Source organism: Myodes glareolus, chromosome 14 (assembly GCF_982192425.1).
Source record: "Myodes glareolus chromosome 14, mMyoGla1.1, whole genome shotgun sequence".
NCBI lineage: Eukaryota > Metazoa > Chordata > Mammalia > Rodentia > Cricetidae > Myodes > Myodes glareolus.
Window position 1 is genome coordinate 9483616 of NC_142039.1, and position 22427 is coordinate 9506042.

At 38.2% G+C, this 22427-nt stretch overlaps 1 protein-coding gene across 13 annotated transcripts in view; it reads right to left on the minus strand.

Moving 5' to 3' along the window:
- Positions 1 to 22427, minus strand: part of Mllt10 (MLLT10 histone lysine methyltransferase DOT1L cofactor) — a 154785-nt gene that overhangs the window by 119189 nt on the left and 13169 nt on the right. For 9 of the 13 annotated variants that reach the window (XM_085699030.2, XM_085699032.2, XM_085699031.2 and 6 more), the window contains one exon: positions 2871 to 2925. In XM_085699030.2, the coding sequence (XP_085555156.1) occupies positions 2871 to 2925 (55 nt within the window). Of the gene's footprint in view, positions 1 to 2870; positions 2926 to 13652; positions 13704 to 21168; positions 21324 to 22427 lie in introns of those variants that run through there. The other 4 variants (XM_085699043.2, XM_085699039.2, XM_085699037.2 and 1 more) reach the window with 3 other exon arrangements.

The following is a 22427-nucleotide window of genomic DNA, read 5'->3' on the forward strand; positions in this document are numbered from 1 at the left end:
ATATTCTAAAATGTACTGCTACTGTAAATTCTAATAGCTCTGCATGGTTTTTGGTGGCAATGCTTTTTGGTTTTTTGCAGTACTGGAGAATAAATTCCTCACACACGCTAGCACACACTCATGCTACATACTCAGCCCATGAATAAGACTTCCCTGAAGACCTTTCAAGGAGATGATAGGTGAAGATGGGAAACAGTGATATGCCTGATCTTATGCAGAACAAGGCCAATAATGAGAGTTGTTTTTGCCTAATTTTCTAACAAAAACTTAAAAGATTTTTAAAAGAAGATCATATAGGATGGATTCGTGATAGCACACATCTTCAATCTCAGCACTTGGAGGAGCCAAGAGGATCTCTCTGAGTTTGAGGCAGGCCTGGTATATACACAGAGTTCTAGGTCAACTAAAGGGTACATAGTAAGATCCTTTTTTTTTTTGAATAAACAAGTATTTTTGGTGAACATAACAATGTTATTTATAGAAAATATTTGAGATAGTTCTGTGACATTTTAAGATTATGTTATTACAAAAGAGTCAATAAATGAAAACAATGAAAAATTATATTGTAAAAATGCTACAGTAGCTGGATATGGTGCAGGATTTTAATCCCAGCACTCAGAGGCAGAGGCAGGTGGATCTCTGTGAGTTCCAGGTCAACCTGATCTACAGAGTAAGTTTCAAGACAAGCAATAAAACAGGGAAACTCTGTCTCAGAAAAAAAAGAAGGGGGGTGGCAGACAATGGTAGTGAATAATAATCCCAGCTTCCAGAGCTCAGGAAGCAGAGAAGTTCAAGGATAGCTGGTCTACAGAGTAAGTTCTAGGGTAGCCAGGACAACATTAAGGGGAAAAAAAAAAAAACACCCCATCTCAAAAACCAAGAAAGAATACCTTCCTGTCCTACATCGTCATATTCTCTTGTCACTGGACAGCTTCAATTCTCACAAACTCCAGCCTACACAGTGCCCTATAACAGGCAGGTATTTATTATGCCCTTTCAGTATTTGGATTGATAACTTACCACTACGTTATGTCTGCATTATTCAGCATTATAGCAATATGGTGTGTGAGGCAAAAAGCTGTATCATACAACTTAGCTGTATAGTAAGTTATATGTCCAGGTTTGTGTATATACACTCTGATGTTCACTCAATAAGAAGGCACCTATGACACATTTCTCAGAACTCAAGTAGTATATGACCATATCTAAAAAGTTTAAAATAGGAAATCAACTTTTGCCAAAAGTTTTAAAACTAAAGAAATAAATTGCTAAAATTTACAAACAAAACCAACCAACAAAACAGAACATTTTAAATTCTTTAATCACTAAAAGCAATTACCCAAATTTATAACCTTGAGAAAACTCAGGATATATTTCTCAGTTATTTCTACCAAATATTTCCAGATTATAAAATTCCAATTTTACTGAAATACCTCCAGAGAGTATTCCCATTGTGTTATAAAACCATTACAACATTACTGCCAAGACTTGTAAAATAGAAAATCCCTGCTTAACCCACTTATGAAAAGACGCTAACATTTTTAATTTTTTTACTCTCCAGAAACCATTATCTTTAACAAAATATTAATCAAATAAATCTCATATTGTTTACTTTAAGAAAATAAGCTGATTTTATTTTCAAAACCAAACCAGTGTAATTCCTATCAAAAGAGAGAACTAGTATATGACCATTTCAACAGAAAAAAAAAGAAAACCTATCTTTATACTTATGTATCAGTCACTTAATTTCATAGTTTAACAAGCACACATCTACATAGTTAAGAATGGTACTGATATATAAAGGAAGAAGTACTTTAATCCAGGCATGCAGAACATTCCTATAAACTTAGAACTCATGAGGTAGGGGAACTGCTACACATCTAGGCCAGTCTGAGCTACACAGAAAGTGCCAAATCCTAAACTATACACAAGGAAATAAAGAACAAGAGAGAAAAGGACAAGAAAACAGAAGACAGGGAAAAGAAAAACCAGACAAATTTCTCAGGGAAAGATAACTCAAAAGTGGAGATGCAAAATAAATACAGGGTAATTGTCATCCAAAATGCTTAGAACTGGAAGATAAGGGAGATTTAGCTTTCTGAATATTTACATTGATTTTTACCAGCTAAGTATTACTAATCCAAAAATCCAAAATCTGAAACCAATGTTCAAAAGAATGTTGGATTTTAACAGTACTTCAGATTCTGAATCTTCAGAAGAAAAAATGCTCAGAATCAATCCTCATGAAAGAACTCCTTGCCTGATGAAGTTGGTACCCAGCACTTAAGAGTGATACATTAGTAAAAATACTCGGTGAGAATGGTTGGTCCTGTAACCCTAGAACCTAGGTGAGAAACAGTAGTAAGGCTATCTTAAAAAGCAACAACAAAAACCAAGCCATGTGTGGTGGCACACACCTTCAATCTCAACACTCGGGAGGCAAAGACCGGCAGATCTCTGTGAGTTCAGAGCCAGCCAGGTCTACAAAGTGAGTTCCAGTACAGCAGAGAATATAGTAAGACCCTGTTTCAAAAGATAAAATAAATTAAGATTTCAAGTAGAAGATTGTAGATGATTCTACATAAAACAGTGAATACATAATGAAGACAAACTGTATGAATAGAGAAAATGAGTTCAACCACACATAACTGTGTCCATCTACAATCCCAGAACATGGAACAATGAAGCAAGAAGACAGGGAACTCAGGTTAACCTAGATCACATAGTAAGACCTTGTCTCCAATTAATTAATTACATCATTATTAATATTTTAGTAACAATATTTAGTTTGATAAAATAGTATGAATTACCGCATTTTTTAAGTACTATACCATATCAATTTTCAATATTTTTTGAAAGACTGTACTTACCCCCATTATCTGTTCTTTTTAAAGCTCCATCTTTATGGGGACACAGCTCACATCTCTATTTAAAGAAAATTAAAAATAAAAAAAAGGAAAAGGCAATGAAGCTTTTTTTCAGATCACCAAAACCATCTTTCCTATAACTTCAAAACTAACAAATAGAGTAGCATCTCTATTCACTGCCACCAAGAAAATTCCAGAACACTTCTCACAAAATAATTATTTGCTGAAAATACCTTGTTTTCTAAAGATTCATTTTTTTATGTTATGTTTGTGTACTCTGCAAATATGTATGCAAGCATGCATGTTGCCTGTATGCAGGTATCCACAGAGGCCAGAAGAGGGTACCAGATCCCCTGATATTAAAACTATGGAAGATTGTGACCTATCATGTGGTTGCTGGAAACTTAAGCCAGGTACTCTACAAAGGAGCAAATGCTTTTAGGAACTGCCAAACCATCTCTCCGACCCCCAAAATAATTATGATTTTCCTTATAATACAAGATTAACAACTTCTTCAAAAGTATACTTTGAAACTCTAGCCCCATAGCTGGGCAGTGATAACACATGATCTTAATCCCATCAACTGGGAGGTAGAGGCAGGAAGATCTCAAGTGAGTTCAAGGCCAGCCTGGTCCTACAAAGTGAGTTCTAGGACAGCCAGAACCATTGCAGAGAAGTCCTGTCTTAAAAAACCCAAAAGAGGGAAAATCTGCCCACCCCACTGTTTTTCAGTTTTACATTTAAGCCAGACATAGTGGCCCATGCCTGAAATCCCAACAACTGGGAAATCTAGACAACAGTACTGCCATGAATTGAAGCCATCCTGGGCTACAAAGAGTTCCAGAACAGCATAGACTATATAATGAGATAGTTTCTCAAAACAAGCAAGCAGAATCCTGAGTTTTATATTAATAAAAACAAAGGCAGAAGTGGTTGAGAGTACCAGGATACTTGGGATATTGTAGCATGAAGGTTAAGTCCAGGAGTTTGAGACTACCCCAGAAAACAAGACCTTCTTGGGGGGTAAAAAGAAAAAAAAAACAAAAAACAAAAACTGGGTATAGTTAGGACAAACCAGTTATCCCAGCACTCAGGAGGCTGAAGCAGGACTATGATGTTCAAGGCTACAGTGAGAAAACATTTAACAACAAAACAAAACAAAAAGAAACAAGGTTGTGAAACAAGGTTGTGACATTTACCTAGATCACTTTGGTTTCTAATACAGGGAAGAACCAGCTTGAGGACTCTCCAGAAAGATGGTTCAGCAGTGCAGAGCACTGGCTGCTCTTCCAGAGAATCCAAGCTAGGTCTGGCACCCACATCAGGTGACTCACAAAGGTTTCTTCCGCTCCAGGGGATCTGACATTCACTTCTGGCCTCTTCAGTTACAAACATGCACACTCACACACAAATGGTATACACACAGATAAACAATAAAAAAAAATAAATCTTAAAATAATTAAAAGGAAAAAAAGGACCCAGTTTGCCTAGCATAGTGATGCACACTTGGGAGGCAGAGGCAAACTGACTTCTTTGTTTGTTCGGGGTTTTTTTGGTTTGGCGAGATGGGGAGGGGGGGATTTGAATTCGCTCTGTAGGCCCAACAGGCATCGATCTCCTGCCTCTGCCTCCTGAGTGCTGGGATTAAAGGCGTGAACCACAATTGCTTGGCTGCTTTCTTGAGTTCAAGGCCAGCCTGGTCCAGACAAGCTAGTACTAACTACATAGTGAGACCCTATCTAGGCTGACAACAAAGTTTTTTTTAAAGGTGACAGACTGTACTGGGCCAGGTGTGGTAGACCTCAACTATAACACCAACACTTTAGGAGGCAAGAAAAAAATCAGATTATCATCAGCTACATAGTAAGTCTGAGGCTGGCCTGGGATACATAAAGGCCTATCTCAAAAATTACCAAGAAAAAATAAAAAGAAAAGTAATTACAATCAACTGAACTATATCATACATTTTAAATACCTACAACAAATAAATTTAGACTTCTGAAAGTGGTAAGCTTGTGAGAGTATACAAACCCATAATAAAGATGACAACTGTAAGCTCTGGAGAACACAAGTAACTGCTACCTGAATGAAATGCATGGCAGAAAACAAAGTATCTAGAATCCATAGTAAGTGAAAATTTGGAAAGAATGGAGAACACACCATTATGTTCACCCTGAAGACAAGACATTGTCAACCCTTCAGGCTCCTGTAGTAGTAATACCTAAGAACCACAACAGAGGGTTCAGAGCAACTTTGGTGTCCAGAAAGTAAGATATGAATCCCAAACAGGGCAAAATGAAGAGAAAGAACCTACTTTTACAGTTATAAAACCAACCCAAATCTTTTGTTGACCTTACACCACACATACACCAGGCAAGCCACTAGCCCAGCTAAGGAGAGACAGACATAAAAACAAAATGAGACTTCAATAGATTTTTTAAATAATACAAGGTGGTTTGAATTCAAACAATCAACTACCTCTAACTTTAAAATTTTCAATTTCAGGGCTGGTGAGAACAGCTCAACGGGTAAAGTGCTTGCCAACAAGTGATATAAGTTCAGATCCCCAAAACCTATGCACAGCTGAACAAAGTAAATAGTATGGGTAACCTCCGGTGCTCTGTAGCTAGATGGGAGAGAGAAAGCAGCTTATTGGTCAGCAAGTCTGGTGTACAGTTTGAAGCAAGAGACCCTGCAACAAACAACAAGATGAATAGGTAGGACTCACACCACATTCAAGGTTGTCCTCAACTTCTATACATGCACCATGATATGTATATGCCTGAACTTCTACACACAAACACACATACATACAAAAAGATATTAAAATATCAATTTTATTTTTTATGACAGAGTCTAGTACAAATTCCTATGTGAAATATCTTGAAATTCTGATCCTTCTGTCTCTACTTTCTAGTGCTAAAATTGTAGGCAAGCTTGATGAGGTGCCAGGTAACGAGTAGATAAAGATTCTACTGAACTGAAACTATCAGTCCCTTCAAAGGAATACAACACAACATGGACTTTCCAACAAAATATAATGTTTGTGAAATGATCTATATTATTTGACCTGTAAAGAACCAGAAAAAAAGGCTAACCATTATCAAAACAAAAGGAAGTCAACAAATGTCAACTCCAAGATTACCCAGACTTTGGAGATAGCAGAAGAGTTTTAAAATATATTATGAAGCAGGCAGATCTCAAAATCTCTGTGCATCTGAGGCCAACCTGCTCTACATTTCAAGTTCCAGACCATATGAGGATATATAATGAGACTCTAAATAAATAAAATACATATGAAATAGAATGAAAATGTATCTGTAATAAATGAAATGGAAACTATCAATAAAGGAAAAGAAGCTATAAATAACTGAATGGGGCTAGAGGTGTACCTTAATGGTATAAAGAATACCAATCTTTCACAAGGTTCAGAGAAAGAAAAAACCAACAATATAGCCTGGCCTGGTAGCACAGAGGACACAAGAGTCAGGAGGAATGAGCCAAGTTCAAGCCAGCCATAACTGTAGGGATTTAAAGGCCAGCCTCTGCTATAGAGATCCTGTCTCAAAACAATGCTAGAAATGTAACTCAGTTGTAGAAAAACTGCCTAGTGCGTGTAAGGTTCTGGGTTTCATTGTTCAGCACCGTAAAAACTAGCACTGCAGAATACCAAAAGGAGGAAGAGAAGAACTACAATATGGAAAAAAAAAAGTGGCCGGACAATGGTGGCGCACACCTTTAATCCCAGCACTTGGAAGGCAGAGGCAGAAAGGAGGTTCTCGGTGAGTTCAAATTCAGCCTGGTTTACAAAGCAAGTTCCAGGACAGCCAAGGCTAAACAGTGAAACCCTATGTGTGTGCTGAGGGGGGGAAGGAGGCAGGGGCGGAGTTATGGATGCTCAGAGAACTCAGGAACAAAAAAGGAGGCTCAAGTGCCAGGCACATTAATACAGAACTGTAATCCCAACATTGAAAAGGCAGAGATAAATGGACAAAAGGTCACGAATTCAAGGCCAGTCTACTCTACAAAGCACACTCTATGCCAGCAAGGGCTAAAAAACAAAAAGCCTGTCTCAACATTAAAACAGAAGGGAGAGAGAGACCTGAAATATAAACAGGACAAAGTATTGAAAGAAAAGAAAAATATAACAGTTTTTCACTGTAAACACAGAATTATATCTTTATATATCCAATTGATATGGGAAGAAATATAATGGCCAATCACCCAGGAGACTCTAGCACATTTATGGGCATATCTATGAGGTAAGGATTCTCAAGGGGGCCACACTACTGGGCTATTGGAGGCCTGGATAAAATGGATTTTTTTATATATATGAGTTAGTCAACAATCCTGACCCTTCCCCTTTCTGTCAGATTTTTTTTCTTTTCTTTCATCTTTCAAGTAGGCTTTCTCTGTGTAACAGCCCTTGCTGCCCTGGAACTCACTTTGTAGAGCAGACTGGCCAGGAACTCACTGAGATCCACCTGCCTTGGCCTCCCGAGTGCTGGAATTAAAAGCATACGCCACAATCACCCAACTTTCTGTCAGATATTTTGTCTCAGAAACAACTAACATTAAAATAGCAAGAAGAATTAATTCATCATCAGAAAACATACTTTGTAAAAATGAGGGGGAAAGGCTAGCAAGAAGATGCCTCAGGAAGCCTGGTGAGCTGAGTTCATCATCAGAAAACATACTTTGTAAAAATGAGGGGGAAAGGCTAGCAAGAAGATGCCTCAGGAAGCCTGGTGAGCTGAGTTCTATCTCCAGAAACCATGTAAACATGAAAAATCAGAACTCCACAAACTTGTCCTCTGATTTCCACATGCTTGTTATGGGAGGACCAAAACATGTGTGCAACACACAATTACAAACATACAAATAGCCAGGCGATAGTGGTGCATGCCTTTATAATTCCAACACTCAGAGAGGCAGAGGCAGTTAAATCTGTGAGTTCGAGGCCAGCCTGGTCTACAGAGCGAGTTCCAAGACAACCAGAGATATTCAGAGAAATCATCTCGAAAAACCAAAAACAAGCAAACAAACAAAAAAAAATACAAATAACAACGACAACAATAATATTAAACCAACTGGGCCCACAAGATAGCTCAGCAGTAAAGGTTCTTCTTGTTCAGTTGGAACTTCTAGCTCACCTCTGCATGATCTAGAAAGCTCCATTTCTGTCTCTCTCCCTCTCCAAACCTCTCCCTCTCAGAGAATCTCCAACAAAGAAAAAGTGCAAAAAGCCCAGTTCTGAATTCTTGGCAACTGTTGCAACTCCTCCCCTGTGGCCACCAGCAAACATTCCAGCTTTTGATCATACTTGGGCACAAACCCACCTTGTGGAAGACATGTCACCGACCCTCACCTACAAGCTATATAACCTCGCTGCTTTAGTTTGGGCATGTAGCTTCTCTAATCTAGATCTCTGGGAATGGAGAACCTACTTTTTCAGTTCAGCTTGATCTGGCTGAAAAAGTATCAGGTTACAGAAAACCTATTACCTGTCACCAAATCTGATGACTTGGATCAACCAAACCACGGAACCCACACTATTGAAAAAACTGACTCCCACAAGTTATCCCCTGACCTCTGCAAGCACACTATGGCACATGCGTACCCACACGCATATGTACACTAGATAGACAGACAGACGGATATATTTTAAGTTTTAATTACTATGCCTGATCCATGAAACAAAACAAGGAGGACAAGTTTCTGGAGGCTGTTATGGGAGATAACAAGTCACATGCTTTAGGTGTGAGATCCACAGGCTGGAAGTACTTCAGGATGTATAATTGTTCTGGATTGGACCTGATGGGAAATGCAATGAATTATGGGTTTTCTTAAAGCCCTGGCCATATTGATTCTGGGCCATTTCCCAGGAATCTGGGCAAGAACCTGGTCAGAGTCCATAAACCTGGTATTAAACTCTGGCAGTGGTCTTCTTCTCAACCCTGGGATTAACAATAGACAGACTAGATAGATAGGAAGGCAAGTAGGTAAGAGACAGATGATAGACAGATTGACAAAAAGACAGACAGATGTAATTAAAAGAAAAATAGGGGCTGGAGAGATGGCTCAGTGGTTAAGAGCACTGGCTGCCTTTCCAGAGGACCCTGGTTCAATTCCCAGCACCCACATAGCAGCTCACAACTGTCTGTAACTCCAGCTCCAGACACCTTCACACCAATGCACATAAATAAGTTAAATAAATTCTAAAAAAACGTTTTAAAAAAATGAGTTTTGGAGATGAATTTCTCAGTAAAGTGCTTGCCTTCCATGTATCCATGTGAAACAAGTTGGACACGACAGCACAAGCCTAGAATCCCAGTCCTGGGGAAAGGGATCCTGGGGGAATTACTAGCAGACACTAGAGATGTGGTGTGTGTGGTGGCTCACACCTTTAATACTAACACTCAAGAGGCAAATCTCCAAATTCAAAGCCAGCCTGGGTCTACATAGTGAGTCCCAGGACATTCAGAGCTATATAGTGAGACTCAAAAATCAAGGAAAATTCTTAAGATGCCTAGCATCAAGTCTCGGCAGCTCTGGCACACATGAACACAAAATAATGAACAAAAATTCAGAAATTACACACTTCAAATGTTTGAACTCTATATTAATTGTGTATTATTAAAGTAATTCTAAAAATAAAAGCAATTCTAAAATAAATTTAAGTTAATTATAAGTCTAAATTACATTTTTAAAAAAATGGCTCAGAGGCCAGGTGGTGGTGGCGCATTCCTTTAATCCCAACAATTGGGAGGCAGAGGCAGACAGATCTCTCTGAGTTCGAGGCCAGCCTGGTCTACGGAGTAAGTTCCAGAACAGACCAGGGCTGTTGCACACAAAACCCTGTCTTGGGGAAAGAAAGAAAAAAAAAAGGTTCTCACCTGTAATTCCCAACACTGAAAAAGCTGAGATAAAAGGATCCCTGGGATATGCTACCCAACCAAGTTGGCTAGCAAAAAGAAAGTTTAGTGAGAGACTCCATCTCAAAAAGCAAGGTGGAAAGCTACTGAGAAATACACAGAATGTTAATCTCTGGCTTCCATATATACACAAAGACATAGATAATTTCAGCCATAGTATAAAACATGTACTTTTTAGATGAACATGATACATTCACCAAAGACCTTATAAATAAATCTATAAAGTAAGATGTATTTAAAACAAAATTGTTTTAAGACAGAGTCTCATTATGCAGCTCTGGTTAGCTCAGAACCTGCTTACTATCTAGAAGCTGGCCTGAAACTTGGAGGAAGTTCTCTGCCTCTGCTTTCAGAGTGCATTACAGGCATGTACCACCACCTACCTACTCAAGACAATAATGAAATTAAATAATTTATTATATTTGTTGACTACACTAGAAATACATAAAATTTATGATATAGGATCCCACCTAAATAAAAGGGTGAAAGAACAAACTAGGGCTAGCAAGACAGCTAGGAGGGTAAAGGTGCTTGCCATCCTCAGAACCCACACAATGGAGAGAACCAACTACCATAGTTGTTCTTTGACTTACACACGCACAAATAAGCAAACAAACAAACAAATGGCCTTTTTATAAGTTGAAAGAAAAAGAATAACAAAGTGGAAAGATGGAACAAAAGATAATCAGGCAGGGAAGCTTAAAATCAAAGTGGATTGATCATTTGTTAATAACTGCAAACCCTTTTTTTTTAGGCATAAAAAGGACATGATGTTACAAACCTATAATCCCACCACTTGGGAGACATACAGAAAGAGTATCACAAGTCCAAATCCAGTTTGGTATACATAGCAAGTTCCAGACCAGCTAGAACTCCACAGTGAAATCTTATCTCAAAATTCAAGCCAAGTGGCAGGGGCAAGACAGAAGGGTATCTGTGAGTTCAAGGCAAGCCTGGTCTACAGAGCAAGTTCCAGAACAATCAGGACTACACAGAAAAACCCATCCTAACAATAAATAAATAAATAGGAAAGGGAGGAGAAAAAAAGACTCCACCAATAACCAATAAATCTGGTGATAAATCCTTGTACTCCTAGAACTTGGGAAAACAGGAGCATTATTAATTGGGGGAATAGAGAGGGACAGGACTGAAGAGATGGCCCTTAAGTTAATAGCACTGCTGTTCTTCTAGAGGACCAAAGTTAAATTCCCTGCACCTGATCAACAACCATCTGTAACTCTGCGGGCACCTAGCACACAAGTGGTACACAGACATACATGCAGATAAACATACACATATAAAAAACAAATCTTAAGAAATAAAAAAAGTAGATCCAGGTCAGCCTGAGCTACATGACACTCTGTTCCAAAAGGCCAAAATTCAAACAATAATCAAACAAAGCCGGTAACATCAGTATGTAGCAAATTACTACAAAAATTGTAAAAATCCTGATGTACATAAATGTGAAAAAATGTAATATTAATGATTTGAATCCTATACCATAGAGATTAATGCATCAAAAACAAGTAATATATCCTATAAATACAAGATTAAAATTTAAAAGATTAAGATTTAAAAGTGTACATTTAAAAATGTTTATCAAATTCAAATATTTCAAATACATCATCTCAATATAAGCAGTTTAAGAAAAACTCAACATCCATTTACAATACAAATTCTCAGATAACTCATTACAGTCCTCCAGTCTCAAATAATTACTTTACACCCAACTATGTTTTCATTTTGGGTTTGACTTTTGTTTTCACAGTACTAGAGGTCAAACCCAAAGTTTTACAAATGCTAACCAGCACCTGCAATATTTTTAATACTTATTCTGAAGAGACTGTCCTTGCCAGAGCTAGCTAATTCCTGAGACAGTATGAACTTTCATGTGTAAACCAAGAGCCCATACCTTAACCTTCTTAACCTACATAAGTCTAGGCCATTGTATTCCCCCAACCTAAGGCACCCCAGAAACAAGTATAGACCAACTCATTCATTCCTTCAGATTTCCCTTTTCCCCCTCTGCCACATGACCAACCCCAGCACCACTGAAGGTGACACTGTAGCATGGCCTACCTCTCCCTTCTTAAAGTAACTGGTAAATGTCAAGATCTTTTCAATGGCAGTTTATGTCCTTATTTGTTGATACATTTTAAATAATAAAAACTTGTATTTGAAAACAATATGATAAAGATCATTAATAAAAAGTCAACAACAGGATTGAAGAGGTGGCTCAGAGGTTAAGAGCACTGAGTTCAAGTCCCAGCAACCACATGGTGGCTCACAACCATCTGTAATGAGATACAAGCATCTGTTGTACAATCACACATGAAGGCAACTGCATACACAATAAATAAATAGTAAATAAACAGGCAAATAAAAAAAAGCCAATATGCTGGACGTGGAGCCACAAACCTTTAATCCCAGCACTCAGGAGGCAGAGGAATAAAGCTCTCGAGTTTGAGGCCAGCCTATTTTATGTGAGTTTCAGTTCAGCCAGGGACATAAAGGAAGACTATTGTCTCCAAAAATTAAAAATAAAAATCAATTCTAAAAATATTTAGAATAGTGCCACTTTAGCTAGGCAATAGTGGTGTATATATACATCAGTAACTCAACACTCAAAATGATTGCGAAAATGTAGCCATCAATCCTAGCACTTTGGACTGAAAATTCAAGGCCAGCTTGAATTTTTAACACAAGTCAGGTGGCAGTGGGGTGGTGGGAGTGGCGAAGGCGCAAACCTTTAATACCAGTAGCTTGGGAAGCAGAGGCAGGCAAATTTCTGAGTTTGAGGCAAGCTTGATCTACAGACTGAGTTCCAGGACAGCCAGGACTATTACACAGAGAAACCCTGTCTCAAAAAACAAACACATTAAAAAAAAAAAAAAAGTTTTAAAACCACCACATAAAAAGATTTTTAAAAATAGGCCCAAGGCTGTGAAATGACTGAACAGGTAAAGTTGCTTGTTGACAAATCTAATAACTTGAGTCTGATCCCCAAGACCTACAGAGTGAAGGGAACAAAGTGACTCCCACAAAATGTGCTCTGACCTCCACACACACATATAAACACAATATAAGTAAGAAAATCAAAAGAAAATAGAGTTGAGCAGGAAGCAAAGGCAAACAGGTCTCTCATGAGTTCAAGGCCAGACTGGTCTACAGGTATATTTTAACAGAAAAAAAAATGGGGTGACGTATGATGCTGCACAACTAATTCCAGGTGGCCATGTCCAAGACACATACATAAGTATACACATACATACAGATATAGGTACAGGAATTCAAAACTTTGTATGTCAATTCTAACACTTATCTAATCTACAGAGTCAAACCAAGTATCATCTCATTTGATGTTTTGGAGGAAATAGAAAAGCTAATATTTATACAATGTGAATTTAGATTGTACACTCTTGAAGATAAAAAGGAAGACTAAAAGTCTTGCCATTTTAAATTCAAAATTTATACTAAAAAGTTTAGAATCCCAGAACTTGGGAGGCAGAGGCAGGCAGATCTCTAAGTTCAAGGTCAGCCTGTTCTACAGAGCAGTCAGGGTTACACTAAGAAACCCTATCTTAAAAAAAAAAAAAAAAAAAAGAATAAGTTACAAATATTTGAAACAGCATGATAAAAATAAGGCTAGATGAACAGACCAACTGAAAAAGGCTCTGAGAGAGGCCCACTTATACAGCATGTTCTACAAAAGTGATGCAGTGAAGAAAGGTTTCAGACAAAAGTAACTGCATAGCCATATATAAAAACTGAAACCTATAAAAAAATAATGTGAAATGTGTCACAGACCTAAATATAAATTAGCAAAAACAAAAAATTTAAAGGAAATTACCTTCATGACTTCGGGGTTAGGCAAAGTGTCTTAGCTCACAGTAAGCAACAACTATAAAAGAAAACACTGACAAATTAGACTTCATCAGATTTAAATATTTTTGCTTACGGGTACAATTAAGAAAATAAATAAGTGAAAGCATACAGATTTGAAGAAGTATATATAATATATAAAACATTTCTCTAACAAAGACCAGTATCTCCAACACATAAAAACCTATGCAAATCAAACTGGATAGAGAAATTAAAGAAGCTAAAGCTCTGAGCAGACTTGGAACTCAGGTCAACACACAAACCACAACATGCTTAATATCAACTTCTCACAATGACACCCAAAGTATCACAATGACATGACTTCCAATCAAGATGCAGTAAACAAAAGGAACTCAATTCAGCTTTTTTACATGAAATAATAAAAACCTAATAAAATGAGTAAAATAACAGCACTGAAGATACTAGACAAGAAACAAGACAATGATACCTAAGAGACAAGAAACATGACACAAGCCACAAAGTGCCCAGCTTACTGCCTTGGGAGAGTTTTCAGGCCGAGGAACAGGGAGGAGGAACCCAGACAGGGCCTGTGGTCTCCCCAAGTTGAGGAAACGGAGCTGGGAGTCCAAGGAAGCCAAGGTGGCTAGAGCTCACAAAGGAGACCAGCAATGAGTAGAGAGCTGGAGAGAGAGAGAGAAATGAAGAAATCTACAAAGGCTCATTCTAGAACTTTTAGTTGAATACCAAATCAGCACGTACATGTAAGGCCAGGAAGAGTCAGAGGGAACTAGGTCCAGCATTACACAAAGTAACTAATACAGTCTCCCAAAAGTCAGAATATCACATCAGAGGGCTAAGAAAAACAGGTGAGGACTGGAAAGATGGCTCGGTAGGTTAAGTGTTTGTAGGGCAACCCTGATTAACTGAGTTTTAACACCTGGAACCCATGGGAGAAGGAAACAACTAACCCCAAACATGGAAGTAACCCCCTTACCTCCACACACTCACCATGGCATGTACATCCACACACCCTTGAACAGGCCAAAGAGGTGCACACGTGCGCGCATGCACACATACAAAACACACACACACACACAAAAAAAAAAAAAAAACACAAGGAAAAATTTATAAGACCAAAACAAAAGCAGGTCATTCTACCCTGTAGTAAAATAAGAATTAATCAAACCAGTAGTAAAATGCAGAAAGCTATTAGACAAGCCCTTTAAAATAGTTATAAAGGGCTGGAGAGGTGGCTCAGAGGTTAAGAGCCACTACTACTTGCTCTTCCAGAGGTCCTGAATTCAAGTTCCAGCAACCACATTTTGGCTCACAGCCATGTATAATGAGATCTAGTGCACTCTTCTGGCATGCAGAAATACATGCATGCAGAACACTATACATAATAAATAAATCTTTAAAAAAAAAAAAACAGGGGGCTGGAGAGATGGCTCAGAGGTTAAGAACATTGCCTGCTCTTACAAAGGTCCTGAGTTCAACTCCCAGCAACCACATGGTGGCTCACAACCATCTGTAATGAGGTCTGGTGCCCTCTTCTGGCCTGCAAACATACACACAGACAAAATATTTTATACATAATAAATAAATAAATATTTTAAAAGATAGTTTAAAAAAAAAGAAAGAAAGAAAGAAAACAGCTATAATGACTAAATAAGCAGAAAGATAGAGGAAGCAAGCAAGTAATAACATAAAAGATTTAAAAATTTTCCAGGCAGTGATGGCAAACTCCTTTAATCCCAGTACTCGGGAGACAGAGGCAGGTGGCTCTAAGTTCACAGCCAGCCTGGTCTATAGAGTTCCAGGACAGCCAAAGCTGTTACACAGAGAAATCTTCTCTTGAAAAAACAAAGTGAGAAAAAAAAAATTTTAAATTTGAGCCATATTACTACCTGCCTATAATCCCAGCACTTGAATGGGAAGGACCAGGAATTCAGGACAAGTCTAGACTACCTGAGACCCTGTTTCGAAAAAAATTAATATGAAATTATAAACATGAGAATCACAAGGTTTAACTGGAAAAACTGATTCACAGCACATAAAACCAAGCAATGTTTGCTTATTGTACATGGTGCATGATATATGCATGTGTTTGTAAATGTGTGTAGGGGTAGACATACCTATGCATGTGAATATATAAGCCAGAAGCTGGCATCAAATGTTTTGCTCTTTGACCCTCCATCTTATTTTTCTAGACATGGTCTCTCACTGAATCTGGAGCTCCCCAACTGGCTAGACCATCTGACTACAAAATCATCACGATCCCTAACTCTGCGCTGGTACCACCATTCTTGGCTTTTTATGTGAGTGCTGGGAATCCAAACCCAGATCCTTATGCTTATGCCAACACGTACTTAGCAGCTGAGCCATCTCCCCAGATCCCCAAGTAACTTTCAATAACCTGGGGGAGACAAAGGGGAAAGAACTTCAAAAGGTGAACTTCAATTAGCTTTACAATGTCGCCAAAAAAAAAAAAAAAAATGTATTTATAATCAGAGTTACAAAAGAGGTAATACAGAAAAAAAATAGAATAGTAAACCTTTTTTCATCTGGTTAAAATTATAAACATAAGATCAATTGTAGACACAGATAGACCCTATCTGGGGAGAGGGTAAAATTACAAGTATCCCCAGTCATACTGGCTCACATCTATAAAGCAAGCACAGAGTGGGAAGAGTAGGCAGAATCAGGAAAGCCACTGTAAGTTTGAGGACAGTTTGGTTTATGTGGCAGGTTCCAGGCCAGAAAAGGCTCCACAGCAAAGAGCTTTTTTTAAAACACTAAACAGAGGAACTAACTGGAGAGTACCCGGGCTCCAGTCCTAGCACCCAAACACCATAGTTCAGGCACATTAACCCTAGCTCCGAAGAATCCAATGTCCTTTAGCCACCTGTATGCATACAGCAAATACACAAACACATATACATACAAATAATTAAAACTAAAAAAAATTTATTATACATAAAAAGGCACCCTAGTAAACATCAACTACCAAAATCAAGAAAGGTAAAGCAACTAGGTGTGGGGGTACACACCTTTAATCCCAGGAGGCAGAGGCAGACTGATCTCCCAAAGTCAGATCAAGCTCTTGGTCTACAGATCAAATTCCAGAACAGTCAGGATTACAGAGAGAAAACCTGTAATCTCAAAAAACTGCATACTTTAATCTCAGCACTCGGGGAAACAGAGACAGGTGAATCTCAGTGAATTGAAGACCAGCTGGTTCTGAGTTCCAGGACAGTCAGACCTGTTACACAGAGAAATCATGTCTTCAAACAATCAAAAAGGAAAAATGTAAAACATGGTAAATCATACAAGATCAGAAACATAAAATCCTTAATGTAAAAAAATTCACATTAACACAAAATTAAAACTAAAATTCAAATGAGTAATAGGCAAAACTTTCAAGGGACTTATCCCATAGCTGAATGGGGAATGTATAGCATTTAATGTATGTATTTTAAAGGTTTCAGCTTGACTAGGCATTGTGGAGCACACCTTTAATCCCAGATTTCTGGAGACAGAGGCAGGACTGACCTACACAGAGAGTTCCTTCCAGGACAGCAAGAGCTACATACTTTCATTTTGAGACTCTGTCTCAAAAAGAAAGGGAAAAAAAATGCAAAGACTTTGACTCAAACAGTAAGGAAAAAAACAAGTTCAGCATGGTTTATCCTAGCACCTTGGAGGTAGAGGCTCAGAAATCAAGGGCTGGAACACAGTGTTAGGGTATCTAAGGTTTAAGCTGTAAAGTATGAAGAGTGCATAGGCAGAAAAAGGGAACGACAGATGTTTCAAATGTAATGTGCTAGAGCAAGACACCCATAGACTATAAAAATTAACTTAACAGAATCAGGCAAGGTAGCACATGTCTTTACTCCATCACACAGGAGGCGGATCCCTGAATGAGGACACCCTGATCTACAGAGTTCTGCAGGACAGCCAGGACTACACAGAGAAAGCCTGTCTCGGAAGGAAAAAAAAAAAAAGTTAACATAAAATGGATCACATTTGGGTTGGGCAGTGTTAGCACAAACCTTTAATCCCGGTACTCGGGAGGCAGAGACAGGCAGATCTCTGCGAGTTCAAGGCCAGCCTGGTCTACAAGAGCTAGTTCTAAGACAGGCACCAAAATCAGAGAAACTCTGTCTCAAAAAACCAAAAAGAGAGAGCAATCACAGATTTAAATGTAAACCACCATTTCTAAAAAAAAACAAAAAAACAAAAACCAGAGACATTGCATTGCTAGGGTCTAGCTTTAAACAAAAAGCTATAAAGCTATTAAATTTAATGCCAAAAGGATAATCAAAAAAGAATACTTACTGGACTAAAATTTATCTCATACATAAAATCTAGACTGAAAAAAAACCCAAGCTGGCGAGCAAAGGTTAAACAGTGTAGGCTGCTTGCAAAGGACTCAGTTTCTGTTTCCAGCACACACATAGCAGCTTGCAACCACCTGTAACTCCAGTTCCAGGGGTTCCGACACCCTCACATAGATATACATACAAACAAAACACAAATGCACATAAAATAAAAATAAAAAAAAATTAAGTTTTATTATGTGTATGAGTGTTCTGCCTAGTTATGTATATGTGCACCACATACATGCAGTGCACATGGACTACAAGAGTCTCCATGTGAATGCTGGGAATTGAACCCAGGTCCTAACTGTTGAGCCATCCCTCCAGCCCCAAAGAATAAAAAAAAAAAAAAAAAGACATTTGCAACAGGGACCACTACATAAAACAACAACCAAAATGCATAGTTATGGAGCCCAGCTGCAAAGACTACATCTACAAAGACTTCAGTTCCTAAGGCTTAGGGAATATTGTGGAAGAATGGCAGAGATTGTAAGACCCAGAGAATCCAAGGAGTTCACTATGAGACTCTTGTCTCCTAGTAATGTCAAAAGCTACTCCCCTAAAGCCTCACTACAATGACTGCCTAACCATGAGCTCAACAAGAACAGCACCAGACATGCCAAAATGGAGAGGGAGGGGTAGCCTATAAGGCCTCAGCCCACACGAAGAACTATAGGCAACGAAGGACTGCTGAGAGTCAGAGGCCCATAATCCCAGCACTTTCAATGTTAAATGGAAGGATCATGAGTTCAAAGCCAGTCAAAACTACATGTCAAGAAACTGGCTCCAAACAAAAGATAGAGACCAAAGATAAACTAATTTGACTAATTTAAAAGTGTCAAAAAAGTACTAATATTCTGCCCTCCCCCAAAATTAACAGGAGCAGAAAATTCACTTTTACAAATTTTCCCCTCCTAATTTTCAAGGTAAAGGGAATAAAATAACAACTATGGGACTTGAACAATGGTAAAAACTAGTAAAATAAAATCTATGAGACGACCACCCACGAAAGCACTGTGTAATAAGTGACAGAGCATATGCTTATACGCATGAGACTATCCTGCGTATAATCTCTCTTCAAATCTATCTCTCATCTATCTCACACACCACACATACAATGAACGCATAATCTAATGCATAGAACAGCATATTTAAGATCATCAATTTTTAAAAGTACCCAAGTTTCAAGCTGTTCCTCAACGACCCTGGACAAATTCCTATTATGTCTCACATTTCCTCTATGATTAAGAAAAAAGTACGAGCTGGAAAGATGGCTCTGAGGTTAAGAAAGCACTGGCTGCTCTTCCAAAGGTCCTGAGTTCAATTACCAACAACCACATGGTGGCTCACAACCATCTGTAATGAGATCTGGTGCCCTCTCCTGACCTGCAGGCATACACACAGGCAGAATACTATATACATAATAAGTAATCTTAAATTTAAAAAGAAAAAGTGTCACAGGAAAACTGGGATTGATGGCACACACCTATAATCCCAGCATCTGGGAGGTCCATGAACACAGACCTGCCCAGGCTACAGAGTGAGACTCTCTCCCTCACTTTAAAAAAACAAAACAAAAAATGAAGGAAGGGAAAAAGGGAAGAAAGGAAGAAGGAAAGGAAAGGAAAGAAAAGGAAAGGGGAAAAAGAGGAAAGAGGAAAGGGAAAAGGGGAAAGGGGAAAGGAAAGGAAAAAGGAAAAAGGAAAAAGGAAAAAGGAAAAAGGAAAGGAAAGGGATGAGGCCTGGGCAGGTAGTGGTGGAGCACATCTTTAATCCCAGCATTTAGTAGACTGAGGCAGGTGGATCTGAGTTCAAGACCAGCCTGGTCTACGAAGTGAGTTGCAGAACAGTCAGAACTGTTACACAGAGAAACACTGTTCTGAAAAAACAGAAGCAAAAAACAAAAACAAACAACAACAACAACAAAAAACCATGAGACTTAAAATACTCAATAGGAAAGTTGGCTTGGCAGTTGAAAGAACTTGTTCCTCTTGTGTCTGTAGAAGACATGGGTTCCATAACCACCACCCACACTTACAACACTCTCCTTTGACCTCAGTGGGCATCAGGCACATACGCGGAAACACATGCAGGCAAAACATTTATACACATACAGTAATAATATAATTTTTTAAAAAGATGCTCGGTAGTGTGTGCCAAAATTGACAGATAAATAACAGTGCCTGCATATCTTCTATCAGCACGGTCCTGTTGAAAGACACAGGACAGAAAGTTGGCTTAGTAAGGTTAAGCCAACTTGTTATTAGCAAGTTATTATTGCTAATAATAGCACTTGTTATTCTTGCAAAGGACTAGGGCTCAATTCCCAGCAGCCACATGGAGGCTCACCACTTCCTCAGACACCAGGTATTACATGAGATCAGGTATACATGCAGGTAAACACACAAAATGAAAATAAAGTCTTTACTTTAAAATGTAAATTAAAATTTACAAAAAAAAAAAAAAGGCTGAAATAATGCACTCTCCTAGTGTCTGTCGCATAAGAGTGCTATGCTGAGAACATGAGGTTTAATTTGAGGCCAGCCTGGTCTACAGAGCAAATTCTAGGACAGCCAGGGCTGTTACACAGAGAAACATAAAAATAAAAATGCCCCCGAAAAATAAAAAAAAAAAAATTAAAAAAAAAAACAAAACAAGCAGCTTTTAGAAAGTCATGAAGAAACTTCAGTGATCTCTGGAACTATAATTATTTGCAGTTCTTGACCAGGTTTTATGTAGCATGGAGGCTGGGCTTAAAATTCTGATCTTCATGCTTCTACCTCCCACATCTAGGATTATTAATGTACGTTACCAAGCCTAGCTTTGGTACAATGGTTTAAATGTCAAAAATAGACCAAGTAGAATCAAATTAGTAAAAAAAAAAAAAAAAAAAAAAAAAGTTTAGATTTGTGTCATTATAATAGCAAAATTATTTGTGGAAGAATTAAAAGCCAAACATAATAGTTTGAAGGGTAAATGAACATATTTATAATACTCCATGTACTTAGGCTTAAAATTTTCAGCAAAGGACCTAAATAATAATAATAATAAAGTTAGAATTACAGACATCTAGTATTCATCTGTTCATAATAGTCACTTTCTTCAAACAGCACCCACCCACCAGAATCAGGGAACTGCTCTTACCCCTGACTCCAACTATGTAGTTCTAGTGAGGGTTGCAATTCATAGAACCCTCCCCAGTCCAGCCAGAAGGATGGTGGGTACATGATCCAAGACAGGTCAGAGTCCTTCTCAAGATTCTTCAAAAGAGCCCCTTTTTCCTGGTAGAAGGGGCTGGGAAGATGAAAGTCAAGAGCTGCCAGCAGTCATGGTTCCAGCCTCATGTAGTAGAGAGTCTGTAGTATAAGAGAATGAAATCAACATGCAGAGAAGCAGAGATAGGAAGTGAAGTCCTAACCCCAAAGGAAGTGAAGTCCTAACCCCAATGGAAGGAGGAAGAGAAAACAAATACACTAATAATAAGAGTAAAGTAACTAAAGACCAGATTTGTTTCTGAGTTGCCTAGTATCAAGGACAAAAGAAAAACAGAAAGCATTTCACATATCTAACAAAAAGAAATTTCCCATGCTAAGATCAAAGAACTTCTTAGGCAGGGAAGTTAATGGTCACCAAAAGGAAACAGGAATAATGTGGACAGTGCCCATGATGAAAGTGTGGACAGCAAAAGCAGATTTCAAATATTACCATTTATAATGACAAGTAGTTATTTCTCAATCATTAAACTAAGAGAACATGGCAGATAGTTGACAAAGCAGACATATCAACTACTGCTTATTCTTCTACAAAGTTTGCCCATGGAGGGGAAAAGATCAACGGTGAATATGTAAAAGGAAAGTATAAACTAAAGATCATTCATGAGCTGAGAAGGAAAAAAATCAAGGAGAAAAGGACAAATTGAAGATAGAAGCCATCAGCTACTAACTACTAAAGGAAGACCTCAAAATAAGCCTGACATGGACGCATATGCTTGTAGTACCAGCACTCAGAAGGCTGAGGCAGGAGGACTTCAACTGGGAAAACAATTGGAAAAGTAGTGTAGGTAGTTGTTCATTTCACTTAAAAGCTACCTTCTCTCTCCCTCAAGTATCTATTGAATAACTATAGTGAGATAAAAAGGCATGAAGCCACAAATACAAAAGAAAGCAAAAAATAGCCCTAAAATTCTAGACACTACAAAGAAAAAAGACAGACAAGAAGTAATGATCTTCAAAGGAGACTAGGGTGTGGCTCTGTAGTACAGTGTATGCTTAGCATGTAGCAGGCACTGGGCTCGACCAGCACCAAAACAAGAAAACCCAGATACTGCACAAAACATAAGACAATTCCAAAATTAATTCATCATGTATTAGTTTAGAAAACAGGAGAAACTTTAGATCCTAGCC